This window comes from Periplaneta americana, chromosome 6 (genome assembly GCF_040183065.1).
Source record: "Periplaneta americana isolate PAMFEO1 chromosome 6, P.americana_PAMFEO1_priV1, whole genome shotgun sequence".
Classification (NCBI taxonomy): domain Eukaryota; kingdom Metazoa; phylum Arthropoda; class Insecta; order Blattodea; family Blattidae; genus Periplaneta; species Periplaneta americana.
Window position 1 is genome coordinate 153,707,460 of NC_091122.1, and position 20,576 is coordinate 153,728,035.

Consider the following 20,576-nt stretch of genomic DNA (forward strand, 5'->3'; position numbering starts at 1 on the left):
CCCCATTTATTTTATCTTCACTGTTATGATAGGATTACAAGGCAATATGTAAGGAATTCGGAAGCAAGGAGTCAAGATGGAACTGTCAATGAATACCGCCTCGTTTGACTCCCATTCTCTCCGAACAGAATAACACAATGAGTCAAGTTACTGCAACCAAGTATGAGGAAAAAACTGCAACCTGTTTCGTGGTCTTTCATGGGGAAGAGAACAGCAATAACACATGTTTATATATGCTTGCAAAATCAGCATATCAACATCTACAGCAAAAACTTCACATCATGCAGCAGGTTCATACATAGTGTCAAGAGCAAATAACTGGTAAATGTAATTATCAATTTACGTAAGTATCAATCCAGTCTTAACCTTCATGTCAGTATGTTTTAGGTTTGTTCCAGCATGGTTCAGAATCGATTATGAACCACTGCTCATGTGCAGTAGCTCAGTGTGCATTCCAACAAGACTTGAACTGATTCTGAACTCTCTGTTCCCTGCTCCAACATGCCTTGGAACTTGTTTGGAATGAGCAAAATTGGTTCTCAATTAGAACAGGAACTGGGAATTATGAACTGCTCACACATGCGCAGATGACTTCTGACATTGAGGTTAAAATGCTTCGAGACTGGGCAGGTTAAAATTAAAAAACAGTCGATCATGAGTGATTTGGAAGATGATAGTGATATATATTATGACGAATTAAGTTCGGAAGATGAATATATTTTTAATATGAGAAGAAACTGTGAAGGCCATGAAAGAACAGTTCATGAAATGTTCCAACAACGAAAATCCTGAACTAGTACTCAACTAGCGCATGCGTCAAAAGATGTTTGGTATTATTTCTTAACGTGTTCTGAATTGCTTGCTGCAACATACCTTTTGAGATTATCTTCAGTACAAGAGCATACTAGATATTATATGTAAATTAACTTCCACATTCTTGTTTGCTATCAAGTTTATATAAACTATTATGATAATAAACATTTTGAAAAGACTTTTACTTATGAATAGAGCCCGGATGTTTGGAAAAATGCCTTTTACTACTCGGTTGATGTAAGTCAAAGTCATAAAGAATTAAATACATTTCGAGGTATTTAAGAGAGATAGAGCCAATTTTTATTTTGCCTATTTGCGTGTTTCAGCTTTTACATCCTATTTTAATACGTGAATATTTTCCATTTTTTTAAATAAATTGAAAGATTATTTATTTGCTAATTTGCTATTTTAAGTTATTTTAACAACCAACACTTAATTGCCTTCAATTTAACTTTCTCATGTGTAGGTTTAATGTCGATTATCCTACAGTTGTAACACATTTAATAGAACTTATTTTATTAAATAAACGGAATTAGAAGTATGCTTAAAATCCCCTCCCACCTACCCAAATGCCATTAGTGAGAAGTACAAACTATACTATCTCTAAATACTGGCATACAGGAAATAAAACAAATCTGCCAAACAATGAAAGATAATACTACAGTTGTGGTAAACACAGTCCATCTGCACTAGCTTGCTTCAAACATGCCTCAGTTACGTCAGTTGACTAGCACGATTTTTTCTGCGATAAGAACTATTCTACCTGATAGAAGGCAGAATTTACTTTCTTACTTACTTATTAGCTTTTAAGGAACCCGGAGGTTCATTGCCGCCCTCACATAAGCCCGCCATTGATCCCTATCCTGAGCAAGATTAATCCAGTCTCTACCATCATATCCCACCTCCCTCAAATCCATTTTTATATTATCTTCCCATCTATGTCTCGGCCTCCCCAAAGGTCTTTTTCCCGCCGGCCTCCCAACTAACACTCTATATGCATTTCTGGATTCACCCATACGTGCTACATGCCCTGCCCATCTCAAGCGTCTGGATTTTATGTTCTAATTATGTCAGGTGAAGAATACAATGCGTGCAGCTCTGCGTTGTGTAACTTTCTCCATTCTCCTGTAACTTCATCCCTCTTAGCCCCAAATATTTTCCTAAGAACCTTATTCTCAAACATCCTTAATCTCTATTCCTCTCTCAAAGTGAGAGTCCAAGCTTGAAGGCAGAATTTAACATCTGAAAATCGAAAACGTACCTTGTGGTGATGTGCATCAAATAGTTAGTGGTGTTGCATAAATATAATATAAATTAAGTGATAAAATATATTATCTCTTCCCTTAAACTTACAGTAGATTTTCATGTTTTTAATTGCCATTTTGCCTGCCTATTGCGTCTTTTCTAGATTTATAGTGCCCTTTTTTTTGTCTGCATATTGTCTTTTCTAGATTTACAGTACCTTTTTTCATGTTTAATTGCCTTTTTTTGCCTATCGTGTCTTTTCAAGATTTATAGTACCTTTTTTTTTTTTTTTTGCTTGTGTATTGTCTTTTCTAGATTTAATGTCTTTTTTGCCTGCATATTGTGTCTTTTCTAGATTTACAGTGCCCTTTTTCATGTTTAATTGCCTTTTTTTTTTGCCTATCTATTGTCTTTTCAAGATTTATAGTTCCTTTTTCATGTATTGTATTTTCTAGATTTACAGTATCTTTTTTTTATGTTTCAATTGCCTTTTCTGCCTACTTTTTGCCTACGTAATGTGTCTTTTCTAGATTTACAGTGCCCTTTTCATGTTTTAATTGCCTTTTTTTTTGCCTGCCTACTTTAAATATTGTAAATGTCTGAACATCCGGGCTCAATTTATGAAATATGAATTGTTTTGGGTATACAAGGTGGAATCTTTATGATAGATCAAAATTCTGAATGGGATTTATATCGGAATTTCCATATATATTTTAACAAATGAGCTTAATGTAATGGAAGATAGTTAAATCCTATTTGGAAATTTCGAATATATCATCTAATATAGAGACACTGCGGAGAAAAATAAATTGGTTTATTTTATAAAGAAGAAAATCTATTAAACCGCCAATATATACATGAAATAATTTTAAAATCATTCAATCACCAGATGTTGGCTAAACTTTTATAGTTTTTTCTTTAATGAAGTTTAACCTCAATAGTGAATTTTCCTATATGCATAAACTACAAAGAGCACTAAAACATAAATTTTCTCTTTACTTTAATACAAATGTTTAATATAATCTTTCAACATGAATATATTTCTATCATTCTACCACTATGTATAAACCTGCTGCACCAGATTTGCAAATGTCTGAAAAACATTATACACAAAAAAACCAACATGCCACTTACCCGCAATACATAACAGTACCAGACAAAAACAAAGCAGTGAACTATCTTGAGAAAGAAGATAGCAGTGAGACAGACGGAACACACAATAAGCAATCACATTAAAATTATTATCCCAGCTTCTATATAATATGCATTCAAATAGTAAATTCCCTTTCTGCCCAAAAACACTAAATAAAAAATATCTGAACCACCTGTGAAAATATATAGCATGTGATTGATGCACTGGATAGTTTACCAGAAAATAATGCAATAGACAGCTTCCGATATCTCAAGACAAAAAGTTGCTATGATTCCTAAAAGAAAGGAAAAAAAATAAAAAAATCACAGAAACCAACTACCTTAAATAAAGTAAACTTCGTTGACATTTAGATACACGCAATAAATATATCATATCACCAACTTTAAATTACGCAGATCTTCCAAATTGCTGACTGAGGTTGGAGGAGCACACCTGAAGATGTCCAGATTTTTAAAACAAAAAATGCCACTCAAATAAAGAAAAATCTACAACTAACATAAGTAACATACAAAGAAGAGAACAAAACAATACATAACATACTACAGAGTCTCAAATATTCATAATCTTTCTATGTTTTCTACATTACCATACAAATGCATAATACCTGCTTTCACGTACAGTTTCCACAGTCTATATTCAGAACATCGATGGATTAAGTAGAACTATTCCTTAATTTGTAACTGTAAATGTTAAGTACACAGAAATTACGGGCAAAAAAAAATTAAAAGCTCAATTAGTAGTATAGGTACATATTTAAGAAGCTCTTTCTTAAAATACACCTATGAAGATAGAAATGTGCATTTAATTTCGTCTTTTATTTTATTTCATGATAAAAACACCTCCATCAGGTATAAACATTTGTGGAAAAATTTCAATTCGCATGTTCTCATGTCGAGGAATGGATACATACTTTAGGTGATTAACAAAGCAACAGGGACAAAATTATCATTTGTATAAATGTCTCACTTCTCCAACCATAAACACAGAAGTGTTTCGATATAGAAACCCTAGGGACAGGCACATAAGGCTCAATATACAGAGTTTTATTGGTTTTGTTTACCGATCTGTGGCATGTGGACTGACTGGCACTAGTCTACTGTCTACCAGCCACTCTGCTCCCCGATTTCCCTTCATGTTGGACACATACATGCATGTTGTGATTGTTGAGAGATAAAATATAGAATGGTTCGCTATTTGACTCTAGAAAATAAAAGAAGTGTTTGTATGCAAGACATATTATAAGTAGGAATTGGCTTGCAGGGTCTCTACAGATTTTATTGTGAAATTTCTGAGTAAACTGCCAATGAGACAGGCAGTACATAAGTTAGAGAATGAATTTGAGAACAAGGGGTCAGTGTTGATCAAAAAAGCCCTAGCAACAGACCAGTTTTAACAGAGACTAAAGTAGATGACACTGATGCTATTCTCAAACATGTGATTTTTATCTGTGGGCTACTGTTAAACAGAGTCTAATCCACATACATTTCAAGAAATAACAGATAACGATGAGTTAGGAATTACAACAATTTCAGTGAAGGAACTGGGGAGAATGAACGAGAACATATTTACGTGATGTTATACTTGTGTGGGATAAAAGGGTCGACATTTTCAGCATCTACAGTAGAACCCCGATTATCCATCACCCTATTAACCGATGGGCGGATTATCCTATTGTTTTTCTGTTGCTCCTTTCTTCGTTTCTTTACTACAGAAATAAACATGTAAGAAACTTAGTACTATACCTTATATTATAATCGTATTTTTTCAAGAGTGTTTCATTAAAAGCTTTTATCTTTACATAGTACTACTGCAAGCAATAAGAACGTTACTTGAAAGTGTTTTCCCAACTTGTAAAATAGTCCTAAGAACTGCACAATATATAGCAAAGCTGTGCAGCATTCAGTTCTTGTCCTACTGCCCGAATGCCCGTACTTCATAATTACTATGCAAAATATCTTCCACGGGTGTCAAAAGTGTCTTGCTAAGTATTGAAATAAAAATGCAAATAATTGAGAGGTTTAGGAAAAGAAAAACTGCGGCTCATTTCGCATCAGAATACGAGACTGGCATTACAACTGTGCGCCATTTAATGAAAAATAAGGATAAGGTGTATACTTGGCTCGGAAACATGACGGCCTCTGTTCTTGGAATTGGTAATCCCTCATAAACCCCCATCCTCTACTCAACCCCTAGCCGCGTGGCAGAAATACAATAGATCCCAGCATTGCCAAATATAGCAGTCATTGCCTCTACCTGTTGGGTTTCACCCGTTCTCAGTGTCTTTATCGACGTGTTGTTTTATACCATTGTGCGCTTCAATGTGTCTAATTTATTCCGGCCATGATTAATGAGTGTTGGAGCAGATGATCCGCAGCCAGGCCTCCTGATACACCTGAAGATCCAGGACCATCACGACAAGAACAACAAAAAACACCGTCGAAGAAAACAGAATATCTTATTTGCAGAGGAGCGTAGCTAAGAAAACAAAGTGTTAAAATTGTGTCTAACGTTAGAAATTCTATCCATAAAGTAATCGAAAGTTCAGGCAGTTTAATAAGTATAAATCTTAATCGCTTAACATCGGACGCAACCGGCGGAGTTGGATATATGGGCATAGGAATTAAGAATTACGGTTCACCAACTAAAGAGAAAATAAACAAATTAAAACAGAATTCGGTAAGATAGACGATTTTATACGTGATTTACTTCGCCGAACAGTATGTGAACAGCACGCGAAAGAGATATCGCCAACAGCAACACCGTCCTTAGCAACCTAAATAATGACATTATTCACAGCAGTGCTTAAAAGTTTTCTAACTTACAGCAGTGAATTAAACGCTTTTAAATCACTCTACATGACAACCAACATATTAGCAATAGTAAAATGAATATATATGAACTTCTTCGCCAACAACACAGTACAAAGAAAAGCCCTACAATTTAAAATTAAATTTACATACCAGTAATGGATAAAATATTGTATAGCATACTAGAGTAAACAGATTTTATGCGTTCGTGGAAATTATCACCCAAGGCGAAGCTGATAAAATCTAACTTTACTCTTTTGTACTATAAATTCTATAACTATTCAATGATCACAGTTTCAGAAAATTTTACCGGTGCAACATTCTTAATTAAGTATAAAATTCTGGAACTTCAATAACATGAGAATTTAACACTTATTATAGAAGTCTGCATTTTTTTGTTTATTTAGGCAAAACATGTTAGTGAAAATATAAATATAAAGTGTTTTTAAAATAAGTTTGTTCATTTTTATGCCAATTTTGTTTTAGTAATTATAAATTAACGTATATTTACAAAGATAATATAGTCTTTCTGAAAATCGCGGTTTCACGGAACACAGTTTGAAAAACGTTTGCAAATCACAATGACTTCAAGAATTGGCAACTCGGCTAAGGGTTTATCCCTTGCGCGTGCCTGCAGTTAACTGGTAAAGGGGATGAGGGAAGGTCGTCATGTTTTCGTGCGAAGTATACAACGTATGTAGATCTACAACAGGAACCCTCTACTATTCCTATGCTTCCACAAACAACCATCATAAGGAACTTCCTTGACCTTTATAAACCCGTCGTTGACAACCAGAATCCAATTAGTGAACTTCTGATTCACTATCTAGCATGTTAAACACAACACTACGGAGGATTATTATGAGACTGTAGTATAGACTTATGCAAATATTTTATGTACGAATTATCCGATTTTTTCGATTAACCATCCGTCCACCCCCTTCATTACCACGGATAATAGAGGTTCTACTATATTAAGAAGTCTGTTATAGTTGTAATGTACTAATTCTGGTGGCTGTAACTGCTGTCCATGTTGAGGACACGCACACAAGCACACTGATAAGCCAAACTCTGTACATGACCAGAGGCAGAGGTGTGACAACCTCACACATCAAGTTTAGTTTTGTACTATGGTCATAATGTACCAGGATGTAGACATTTAGCTTAGTAGAATAAATATCGTTATAACGAACGCCAGAATAACGAATTTTTCAGTTTTGCGAATTTTTATACTGATCCCCACCATTTCCCTATGCTTTTAATGTAAAAAGAATGCCTTTATAACGAACGCAGAATTTCAGTTTAGCAAATGTAAAAATGATTCCTTTCTTCAGGAATAAGTATTTGTTAAAACGAATTTTTTGTAAGGAAAAATCGAACATCCTCATGCTGAAATTCAATCAGTCCATGGAGACTTGAGTTATGAACTTATGACTAACGTGCAGCTTTTTGTACACGTCACTGAGTTGCCTTTGCTTACTGTGACTGTATAAAAACTGCCGTACATTTATCTAGTTAGTGACTCTACTCTTTAGTCTTAATATCCAAGCCGACTACTATTACACTATTAGAGTATGCATGAGAAAGAACTGGTAAGTCAAGTAAAATAAACAGTGATATGAAGAAGGGAGATGTGGCCAGGAAGTATGGGATCAGTGCGTCAACTCTCCACATTCCTAAAGAACAGGAAAGAAATGAAGAAAGTCTTGAGTTCAATTTCATAGGACCAATGCGAAAAAAAATTAGGATGAGTGGATTTTAAGATGAAGATAAAGTTGTCTACAGATGGTTTGTAAAGTGTTGAGTATGTATATTGTACATAAAGAGTTCAGAACCATAGTGGGCCAAGCACCATTTACTAAAACCGTAGAAAACAAGGGTTAAAATAAGTTATTACCATAATTCAATGGGAACATATAGCAAGTAACTTAATATAAAATATACACATTAAAACTAAATGATATGTCAATCTTCATTAAACTATGGCATTCACTTAACTTTAACCCTTGCTTTCTCCATTTTTAATAAATGGCGCTTGGCCCACTATGGCTCTGAACCCTTCATATATGTGTGTCTGTATTAAGGGTACTGGGTACAACTATTAACAGTATTTTCGCGTATAAATATGAATACATAATTTTTTTTCCCTTTTTCTATCAAATACAGACTAATGTTCTTTGCACTGTGTGATAAAGAAATGTTGGTGAGTTGTGAGCTGGCCACAGAAACAAATTATCTTTCATTGTTTTAATATAGGAATGGCAGGAAAAAAAAAAAAAAGAGTATTAAAAAAATATATATTATTCTAAATTCAGGAACCATTTAGTCAGAAACTACTTAAGATAAAGGGCTGCAATTTTGTATGCTAATGAAAACTATATAGTTCTTAATATGAATGGGTTACTATTTTAAAATATTTAATTCAAGTAGTGAAAATGTGGCGAGACATGTCATATTTTTATAGCACAAAATAAACGAATGATGGATATTTGTCACATTGTGCTTGTGTAACTGAAAAAGTACTGTTTTTATTCCACTCATTTTCTTAAATAATATGTTTTTTTGCATAAGGGGAAAGATTGAAAAATGTGAGATTAAAACTTTTTGTAACAGGTGTTCCTAACTGTTGACAATCGCAAATTCTTTTCTTTCTTTCTGCCATGCCTATATTAAAATAATGAACGATAATTTGTTTCTGTGACCAGCTCACAACTCACAACATTTCTTTATCACACATTAGCCTGTGTTTGATAGAAACAGAGGAAAAAAATATGTCATATATTCATATTCATACATGAAAATACTGTTAACAGCTCTACCCAGTACCCTTAAAATAAAACACTTTCGATACTTTTAAAATGTGTATGTTATTAACTTATTATTCACTCACCAGAAATGCGACATACAGTATAATGTACAGGGGTTATTCACAGTGAAGTACTCAAATCATTTAAGCCGAAAAATGCCATATACTGAAGAAAAAGTTAAGTCGATAATTATATCAAAGTTTATGGGAATCACAAAATTTGTATTTAAGACATCTACAAACTATTAAAAAGACCACTGCCGGTATATGGTAGCGAAGGATGGTCCATTAAAGAATGTAACAAAGATTACGGGCCGGTTTCACCAAGCTTCACTATGTTTTTAATGAATAATTCATTTACTGGCTCATTGAATCATTTTTATAGCTCACCAAGCAACTTCAGCCCTAATGAGCCAATAATGGTATCATTAGTTTAGTGATAGAAATTGTAAGATTGTACACAATTTGCGATATGCAGTGAAACCTCTCCTTACGGACACCCCCCAAGATACAGACACTCCTCATATACGGACAGATTTTCATGTCCCAACTGAAATAATATATAAATAATGATAAATTTAACTCTCGTTTACGGACACTCTCAGACACGGACACGGACAGCTGTTTCACAGTCCTAAAGCTTGCTCTACCTCCTGACTGCGGATAGAAACTGGATTTCAAGACCTAATGTGTTACAAAAATGGATAATTTAGTTTTGAGAACTGTACAAAAATTCCTTAACATGAAAGAAGACAATAAGGGTCTCGTAGGCTACCACTAGCCTAGCCGGCTACCCCTCGTTAGCTGTTAGCGGGTGGATAAACAAAGTCATAAAATTTAACCTGTCTGATGGGTCCAAGATTTCTGCGATCGTGAAGTTGTATTCGACACATGATCGGGTTAGTAGGATTATTCTCTTCACTTTAATCAGTTGTTCTGTTTCGAGAGACATGGCACCTGAACGTAAAGGTTAAGTAAGTTGAAAACTGTAAATTATAGTACTGCATAACTGTAGACCTAGAATAAAATTGCATGGCACGGTACTGTATTTTCCTTTTTTTGGTCTTATGTACTTTAGTTCAAAGTTGCAAAGAATTTACTGTAGTACTGTATACTGTATTTAGAATTAAACTACAGTAATAAGTTACATTTCATTTAAAGCGTGAAGGGATACATAATGCATATTATAAATTTACTGTCAGATTGGGGAGCCTCCCTCCCAATAATGGACACCTCCCAGATGCAGACAGATTGTTACGTCCCTTCAATGTCCGTAAAAGAGAAGTTCCACTGTAGTAGGCTGTGGTTTCATAAAAAAAAAATGTTCTGATACAGTTATGAAAAATTCCTTGATCGCACTTATTTATCCGTAATGAGCCATTAGTTACTGTTCATTAAATGTAAAGAAAATTTGATTGGTGAACAGCTCGCATTTTAGCGAATCGTTAAATATCTTAATATTCACTAGTTAATGTTTCATTTGGATTGACTTACTAAAGCTTGGTGAAACTGGCCCTAAGATTCATAAGTTGGACCACAAACGAAATGTAGACATCGTAGAATTAAAAATGCAACCAATTTCGGCTTTATTAAAAATTATTTACAGAATTACACAACATAGAGAGGCAGTGAAAGAAAGAATTTCAAAACAACTTCTAAGATACATGCCAAAGAAAAAAACAAATAAAAAATGAGCCAGAAACAATATATCTAGGTTGTAACAGACAACAATGTCTAAGACATGGTGGAAGGGGGAGAAACAAGACGAGGAGAAAGTGCTGATAGTAGTGGAAGTTTTAAGAACAAAAGTAGCATTAGTCTATTTTATGTAGTACAATTCCTTAGTCATAACCACTCAGTGGCATACTGTACAAGCATCGCGAGCAGACATGACTAAAAATATCATACAATACCTACCCATGATGAATATATTTAACATTATAATGTTGCAGAGTGGTTGTATTCAATGTACTCACCATGTATACTTTATACCAATGATGGAAGCAAATACTTCATGCACAGTCTGCATTACAACATGTAAACACAGCTACAGTGCTGTTTGCAGACTATACAAACACGCGAGTAGCAGGCATGACTTACCTTTAACTGCTTGTAGGATAACCGTCATCTATACCAATCCTATCACAACTCAAAATACTTAAATACTTTGTAACAGCTATTCCATCTCAAATCGACCCAAATATAAAGAAAATTGACCTTACATTTTCTAAATACAATAAAACTTTTTTTGAACTGTGATACAATGCTTTGTGCAAAGTTTGAGGCATCAGAACTTCATAGTGTTTAAATTTAAAATATTTAAATTTATCGTATTTTCATAAAATTAGTAACTTTAAACTGTTATAGCTCCGAAACCCTTTCACCCAATGATCAAAAGCATGGTTTATTTTGATGCTGAGAAATTAAAGTTTATATTGACATATAAACAGATTTTCTTACTTTTTATGGAAATGGAAAAATTCAGATTTTTCCTCATTAAGACGCCTTTGCCAAGGAAAAAATATTTTAAAAACATATAGTTAGATTTCGCATTGAAAGTACAAATAAACACATATTTTTTAATGATGGCACATTGATAAAGTATTGAAAATATCAAATAAATAAAATAAATAGTATGCGCGTGAACTAACCACCTGACTGTGAGGCAGGAGCTAGCCGAGGTAAGCAAGGCCAGGAGACATAAACACGTGATGTGTCGTCTAGCAGTCATGGCTGTGCTAGCTTTATCACAGGTTTTCATAAACACAGGAGTAAAATGACGCCCAACGCTCGCTTATCTTCAGCTCTCGGCCAGTGCGTGCGGTACTGCGCCGTTCAAGTCTAGGCGTGTGAAAATAATCTATTTAATACCCTCGAAACTTATTGCCGTACCACTAAGCAAACAATGCCGAATCCCTCTTAATAACGCAAGGCTTTCTCTCTATATTTTTTACATTTTTACAAATTTGCGAAAAACCTAAAAGTAAGTAAAATCAGATTATCTGTCTCTCTGTGTACAATAAAAATAAGTATTACTTCTTAACATAACCTACCAAATATCAGCTTCAAAATGAGCTCCCATTCAATGTTCTGCAGTAAATGGTTCCAGAGTTCTGAGCACTGAAAGAGGCTTGTTTTTATAAAATACGCTAAATTTGTCGCTCAATAGTACGAAAACCATTTGACTTACGATAGTATATTTCTGAAAATGCACTCTCCTCAGCACCTTGTATAAATAGGGAAAAAATTAGAGTATAAAAAAAATGCGAGGTTTTATACTGATCGATTTCATATGGAATAGCCCGTAAGCATTTCATCATTTACAAGTTTTGCTTACAAATCAGCAGGTGTCTTTACAACATTACTGTATACAATAAGCAAATTACCTTACTGAAAATAAAACCAATAAAAATTGGCTTAATTTAACACTACCAAATACACAGTTGAACTCGGTTATAGTATCACTGAAGGGAGTAAAGAAATTATGGCTTAATAAACGAGTGTCGCTATAAATAAATACAGTAGGTAAGTAGAATTCAAAGAAGAAATACATTTACACTCTAAAGTATATTGTAAACCACTACAATTTAATTTGTAATTTTATATAGGCCTATAGTATTACAACTTCTTTACGGAGGGGAGATGGGTGAAATTTTGATCACTTTCAGTCAAAAATTGCATTTACATTAAAAAATGAAACAACAGCAATCTCTTATTTATATGCTGAGCAAGTTTCAATGCTTTGTAGCATTCGAAAGCATATATAAATGGTTGCATCCTTGAATTTTAATTCCATGCAAATTTTACAAGCTGTTTTCTCATACTTTTTTCCAGCACATTTCGTCAGGTTCGAAGTGTAAAGGCTTTTACAACTTTGACACTATAAACATGAAACTTTTACTGCATGTTCTATACACTGTGGTTAACAAAACAGCGCATGGGGTTTATGATTAAACGAATACTTTTTGAAATAGAAAATTAAATATTTATAGTGGCAATGGAAAATTTTTAATATACGCATAACATGAATTCTTAGCGAATTTACATTGTTGCTAAATGTTGCATAAACAAGTTGCTTATTAAAAATTTGTTGTTATAAAGATAATAAATCAAATTTGTTTAATACAGATAAAAAACAGTATTTCTTAACAACTGTTGCTGTAGCTTAGCTATTGCACTAAACATGATCACTATAAACAAGTTCAACTGCATGTGCCTTGTGTATGTGTGCATATATTATACAGTATATATGGCAGTGTTAAGAAATTTACTTTATTTATAAGAAAGATTATTTTCCCATATTTCACACATTTTAAATTCAAAAGTAAATTTTCGTGACAAATTGGAATTTTATAATAGGAAAACATTAAACCTGGCCTCTGGTAGCAGAAATTCCCTATCAATCCTTTCATTAAATAAAGCAAGAATAAATACAGTAGAATCTCATTAGTACGATTTTCTAGGGACAAAAAAATTTGAACGTCATATACGGGAAAACGTAATACCAAAAAACATTTTTCTTCTCATCTGCATTAAAACATCATTGGAGCTGTACTTTTCTATAATAGATGGAAGTGTTGTATTTTTCCAAGATTCGACAGTGTCAGTATTCACTTTTCTATAATAGATGAAAGTGTTGTATTTTTCCAAGATTTGACAGTGTCAGTATTCACACTTGCAGCCTCACCTCGGAAACCTCTGTATGTTAGACTGTGACGATTCCTGAACCTTTCAATTTATGTCCAAAAGTCCCATCTGTAGTGCTAAAAGCACTGTTTTTAGCACGAACGGTGCCATCAATTGATGTATTCGAAGCACGGACTTGTTTAAACCATTTTAGTAATACGTTTTCTAATTCTGGAAATTGAACTTCACGTACACGTTTTCGTTTGACGCTTTTTCCTTCTAAATACACTGCTTCGATGATTATTTCTTTTGTTGACTATCGTATTCAGTGTTGACGGAGGAATGTTGAGTTTCAAGCAATATCAACATGCTTCATGTGATGGGTTGCGGTCCACTTCTTTAATTATGTTCCATTTTTCTTCATTCATAATCTGGCTTACTTTCTTCTTATCCATAGCATACAAACTCGTGGCTTATATACAAACTTCCACCAACACTGAAACAAGTTACTGACGATTCTATCGTGCTTCGTCTTCCTTTGTCATCTTCTAAAGAAAATGAAGTACAGTAAAGCATCGATTATCTGAAACAGTTGGGGATGCGGGGTGTCGGATAACTGATTTTTCGGATACATGATCATTTACGAAAACAAATTGTACCGGTGCCATAGGAGCAGTATGAAACAAAGAAACACTGATATTAAACATAAAACTGTATATACAGTATATATTTTGTACCACACGTCTTACAAATACAGAGAACTAACTAACCTAGTTTGACAAGTTCAAAATGGTCATTAAAGTAGGCCTACAGTATTTTTTTTTTTTTTTGCTTCAGAGCTGAGACTCTGTTTTTTGCTGCTAAATCTCGCAAACAGCTCTAGCAAAACTTCTATATGGTGCGCGCAAATTTGAATTTGCCGAATGGAACGCTTTCGGATAACCGTTGTTTCAGTTGATCGGTATTCGGATAATCGATGCTCCAGTGTAGCAGTGTATTACATGCGGAGGTGAGGGGGTAAGAGTGAGAGATTAAACACATGCGTGTCGGAGCACGTGTGATGTGCGATTGTTCATCAATATGGCCGCCAATCACCAAGTTTCAACGCAGTAAGCAGGAGACGTCAAATGTGTAAACGGATAATTTTAATGTATGTTTAATGGAATTGTGGTTGGGACTTTCAAAAAGAGACGTACTAAACAGGAAAACGTGGTAATGAGGAACGTGCTAACGATATTCCACTGTATTCTCTAAATAAATTCATCACCTTTATGTTATGAAAAACAGAGAAGCCATTCAATTTGGGTAAGTTTTCTGACCTAGTATAACCTTAATCATGTATTGAATTTGGATAAAAATTTACATCTAGTACGAATAATTATGATATCCAGCGAAAATCTTTGGTGCGTTTTTCCTCTGGATCAAAAACACAACATCAAAGCAGTCAATTTGATCGTGGTATTGGTCCAGGGATAAAATGTGCTGAAGATTTTTGCTAGCCATTGTAACACTTTGTACTAAATGTTGTATCTATAATGTGATGAAGTCTTAAATTTCTTACATAATAATATACCATTATTATATATTATGGATTTAAAACTGATGTACATTCTCACTATAAAATGGTATCAAGAGGCTTTCGAACTTTCAGTAAACTGCTGTAACTTTAATGCAAAAAAGTAAAAATAAGATTTGTAAAGCCAGAGGTGATGGCATCATTATTTTGAATAGCAAGCATTTTTGGTAATTGAAAGACCTCTTATTACATACAAGTTTAGTATGTTCAAATACTAAGGGTAATACATTTTTAAGCCCCATTACTTTCTCAGCATGGCTTCCTTTTTAGAAAGAAAGTAATGGTGGATCTTAAATGCCATATATTTACGACACATTAAAGAACAGTGACATCTCTCTTGTAACCTCTCTTTCCATTTTTACTTCTGTATGTCAGCTGTTATTTTTACATCGCAATATAATACAAAATCATAACTTACATTCTTTTCTTCTTCATCACCACAAAAATATGCTGTTATTATCAATTAAACAATAACTACAACCATTTGTGGAGCCATGAATACTTATGATAACTCTTGAAACTCTCAATGTTTGAGAGACAAAGTACTTTGCGGTATTGGAAGCAGTTTGCAGCTATAGTTTGTCATCAGTTTGTGGTTAAATTACAGACCTACCAACTTTCATGAATAATGTGCGCGTCACCAGCAATTGGGTTACAACTTAATATTTTAAAGATATAGTGATTCGTATTATTACTTTTCATTTTTATCACAATAATACTTGTATTCCTTGTTATTTTATACTTTGTCTTTGTAGGAAGTCTACAATAGTAGGAAGTGTTCAGGCTTTAATGGTGTAAAGCTAAGATAATTTTTCATTATACTATTTTAACAGGTGCCACCATGGTGACCTACTGGCTAGAGCGCTGGACTTATAAGTCTGTGGACCCAGGTTCGATCTCCGGCATACTCTCGATTTATACCTTGTGTCAGGCAAGCTCATGGTCCAGGTAACACAGGGTTTTTTCCAGGAGCTCAATCCAGTTCCCCTGCACCATCCCAACAAATCATCATCTCATCGTGGGTGTAGCATAGACAAGTGTCCTATGCTGCACCCTGGGCAATGACTCTGTTGACAAATAGGTCTACAGAATTGGCCTCATATCGGTGAATGACCAATAGTCAAGTATCCGCCATTAGTAAAAAAAAAAAGTATATTTTAACATTCTAGTACATGCTCTGAAAAGGCGTTCATAGATCTATTTCTTATAATTCCGCATATTTCCCTTAGATATTCACATTCTGAGAGTCTAAAATGCTAACCCTAAGTCTAGCTCTCCTATTTCTCACCAATACGGTATATATTATGTTCACTTTGTCTCTCAAAAATTGCGAGTTTCAGTGTAAGATATCGAAGTAATGCTTGGAAATTTTCGCATTTTTCTTCCTTACAAGAATTTACAAGGTACCTTTAAGGTTTCTGTATTAGAATCGGTAGGAAATATATAAGGATAATACAAATGCAGTTTTCAGAATCTTAAAATAGCTGAATGTCATTGTGACATAAAACTCCCGCTTCTTTTCTGTTGTTGAGAAAATAGTAGTTCAGATTTTTTCAAATATTTATATTAAAATAGAGGAAAAGAATGGTATGTGGTGTACATGTAAATTATATTGAACGTTTTAAACAATTTATCCAATAATGTAACATTATGGAAAATGGATTAGTAGAAAACTGTAAAATATTTACATCCAAATTCTCAATTCTTGAAGAAATAAACTACATAAACTATCATACCTACAAGGGAACATACTAAAATATATACAAATGTAGACGATAAGGTATTTATATACAAATTTCTGGTTATCTTGCCTGAAACTTCTTAATGAATATAAAATATCAGTATGACGTCACCTACCATTGTGTACAGTGGGAAAGATCGATGCCTGTGAGTGCCTGGCAAGTTCGGATGGCAGTTTTGATGAGAACAGATGGATCCTTGTCCGGATTTGGTCCGTCTAAAGATGGACTCCAAGGCCCACCAACAGCCATGGTCTCATTCTTCCCTCGCAATCCAACCAAGAAGTTTACAAGTCGAGTTGGATGAACAAAATCACGAGCATCATCAGACGAATCTTTACTTTCTTTGTCTTCAGCCAAAGCACAGCATTTCCTGAAGATCTCTTCCATGGTTGGCATACTCATTAACATCACCTACAAAAGCAACAAACAGATCTTATAATTTCTTTTCCGAATTATGGAAATATTTACATAACACTGTTGATCAATGTATCGTCTCTTTCGGCGTCATATACCAAAAAATCCTGGTGGTTGTTCTCTTCCACATGTTACCATTTCTAACATGGGGATAGCCAATCTGTTATACAGGGTCCGGCATGGAACTATGAAAGATTTTGAATGTATTTTACTATTTTTTACAAAGACTCACAAGATAACACAAAACATATTCATATTCAAGAAACATGGGAGATTCAGTTCAATTCAATTTACATATAATTTTTTTAATATTGTTAGTAGCAAATGGCCTCCCTCATTTTCAATACACTTCTCCAGACATCAGATGAAATCGCCCATTACGTAGCTGTTTTCCGTTAATGCCTGCGATTTCATCTTCAATAAGCCTTCAGCTCCTCGGTGATATGGGGCAAGGTGCTGTACTCAAATCTTTCTAGTAGCCCCACAAAAAGAAATCTGGCGCTGACAAATCCGGGGAACAGGCTGGCCACAGTACATCTCCAAACCTGAAGATAAGACATCCTGGAAACATCTCACGGAGAAGGACCATACTCATTCTTGCAGTGTGGGCTGTTGCCCACCCTGTTGAAACCATATTTACTCCTGCTCTCCAAATGATCGATTTTAGGACACAAATTCTCGATCATTCTCACGTAGCGGGCTGTTGTGACTGTCACTGTTTCACCATTGTCACCTTCAAAGAAGAAAGGCCCAAGTATGCGAGAAGATGATACATCACACCAGACAGTATGTAGGTTTAATAAATCTCTTCACAGTGTAAAACGTAGATTACTCTGTGAAGAGATTTATTAAATCTACATACTTAGACTTCAACAAACAAAATTTGATAACACAATCCCATGGGGAAAAAATGGAACTCTCTGCATCAAAATCCACAGTTAATTCCAGATTTACCACGAAAATCGTCTGTAGCTGCATTTAGATTGGCAACAGGCCATGATTGTTTGGCCAAACACCTGCATAGAATTGGAATATATCACTCCCCTAACTGCCCATTGTGCAACTCAAACCAAGAAATGGATTCGGAACACCTCAAAATCTGTGCTTCAGTGGCTAGTCATGATAATATCTTTGAAAAATATTGGAGTGCAAGAGGTCAAATGACTTTATTGTCAAACGCCTGGCATTAGAAGAAAACAAAAACAACAACAACACCACCACCACCAGACAGTGACTTTCGGAAAATGTAATGGCCGCTCATGAAGCTGATGTGGATTTTTTGTTGACCAGTAATGAAAGTTCTGTCGATTTACAGCATCATTTAAATTAAAATGGGCCTCATCACTCATGAATAAATTGCTCTGAACTGTTCAATCCTTCTGCTGCAATTCCAGTAAATGGGTGCAAAACTCAAACCTCAATCTTTTGTCATTGGCACTTAGCTCTTGAATATTAGCGATTTTATACGGGTGAAATTTCATAATTATCATGAAGGAGTTGTCAGACTGTCCAATCTGACATACCCCGTGCAGCAGCACAACTACATGCTGATCTCTTCGAACTGCGAATGGCGGACATGTGCACTCGTTCCCTGTGTTCAGGTGTACTCACAGTACATCCAGGTCCAGGTGGTGAGTTATCCTTCAGTGAACCAATAGTACGGAAATTCCTCTACCAAGACATGATGATATTGTGGCACGGCACATTGCGTAGCCTGAATTCCCTCCGTAAGTTTCGTTGCATTATTGTGACAGACTTTGTTTCAATACACCACTCTACGCATGTAATACGATGTTGTATGCTCCAGCAATCCATGCTGACTAAACTCCAAAGCATCCTCTTTGAGGTCACAACAATGCTACAATAATCACTGTGCATATAACCCTGTTATTACCCGCGAAAATCTTTCATGTTTCCACGCTGGACCCTGTATATGTGATGAGGGGTATAACCCATATTTTAAGTAGACGCCTAATTGTTATTGTAGACTGCAGGATAAAATGGTTTCTTGGAAGTAACTGGATAAGTTGTTCAACATTATTTCCATACCATGTGGTTTTACACGTCACTGAATCTCTCTAACATCAGGCTGTAGTAGCTCATATGGAATGGAAATGTTAAACAAATATAATTTCATTACAATTTTATCGACTGCAACTTCTCCCAGAATTGCTTAGATTCCGACTTTGCATGTAACTCCACAGTTCTGATTCTAGCGCAATAGAACGAGATACTTTTCATTCACTATTGTGAACAAATTTAAAACTGCTATAAATCTCACCTTAGCAGAGAAAAGATAATCTGCGTCAGGAGGTTCCAAGACAGCAACATTTTCAAGGACGGCATCCACCTCTTTATTCATCACATGGAATGAGCAAGGTTGATCTAATGTGAAAGGATTATGTGGCGGAAAGGCATCTACCCAACGGAAATTCGTGGAAAAGAAATCTGAAGGTATATACATATTGGAATAACGTCTTCGCAGCTCTAAGACATCAGCTTCAGGCCTGTAAAGAAAGTAATTTTTAGCACAATAGAATCCAATGAACAGTATACAGTAGTTGAAAGGAGAGAAAAATTGTTCAGGGAGAAGAGTAAGAGGATGAGGAAGAAAAAGTTGAAAGTAAAGTGATGGAAAAAGTGAAGAATAAGTAACAACATTCAGTGACCAAAATATATAATTTCAAATTAAGTTTTAACACTTTCTTCGCCAGGACAGAAAATATATTTAAATATCATGCATGGATAATATATTATTCTAATATTGACATCCATAGTATGCTTGAGTTTGCTTCATAAAAGCCACAAATTTAAAGATACGAAAATTTTGATACCAAGAAATCAAGGCTTATCCAACCACGAAACACAGATTTTAACATAAGAAAGAAAAAAAATCCAACATTATGTGCAGTTGTACTGCTCTATTAAAAATGTCCACGCATATATTTCTTATTATTTGCTAGGTCATTAATAAATAGCCGAAGAATATTCTTGGTAGATTTAAATCTTTAGTATATCATAAAAAAAAACATATTTTGTCCTGAACATTCTGCACTAATATCATAAAGCATTTCTTTAGTTAAAACTTGCTTTTGTTTTTAGTTTGTTAAAAGAACAAATATATAAAATAAAGAAACTCTCCATATGTATATATTTTGTTTGCCAATGTTTGAATTGTATTCTTGTGATGCATGGCAACAATACCTGTTTTCTTTTTTATTTAATCTGGTATTTTATAAGCATTTGTAGGCAAAACAACAAGTAAGTCACTTCCACAAAGAATTTTTAAACACTAGCTGGTGGCCAAATTTAGCCACTGATAAAACTACTGATGGAAGTGAGTAGGTAGACCTGTTGTTAATAGAACATCCTAAATATAAATTTTCAATTGGAA

The 20,576-nt window shown here is 34.5% G+C and overlaps 1 protein-coding gene across 4 annotated transcripts in view; it reads right to left on the reverse strand.

Moving 5' to 3' along the window:
• Positions 1-20,576, reverse strand: part of LOC138701945 (cell division cycle and apoptosis regulator protein 1-like) — a 79,563-nt gene that overhangs the window by 36,445 nt on the left and 22,542 nt on the right. For all 4 annotated transcript variants that reach the window (XM_069829323.1, XM_069829321.1, XM_069829320.1 and 1 more), the window contains 2 exons: positions 19,464-19,689; positions 16,884-17,179 (listed from right to left, as the gene is read on the reverse strand). In XM_069829323.1, coding sequence (XP_069685424.1) covers positions 16,884-17,179; positions 19,464-19,689 — 522 coding nt within the window. The remainder of the gene's footprint in view (positions 1-16,883; positions 17,180-19,463; positions 19,690-20,576) is intronic.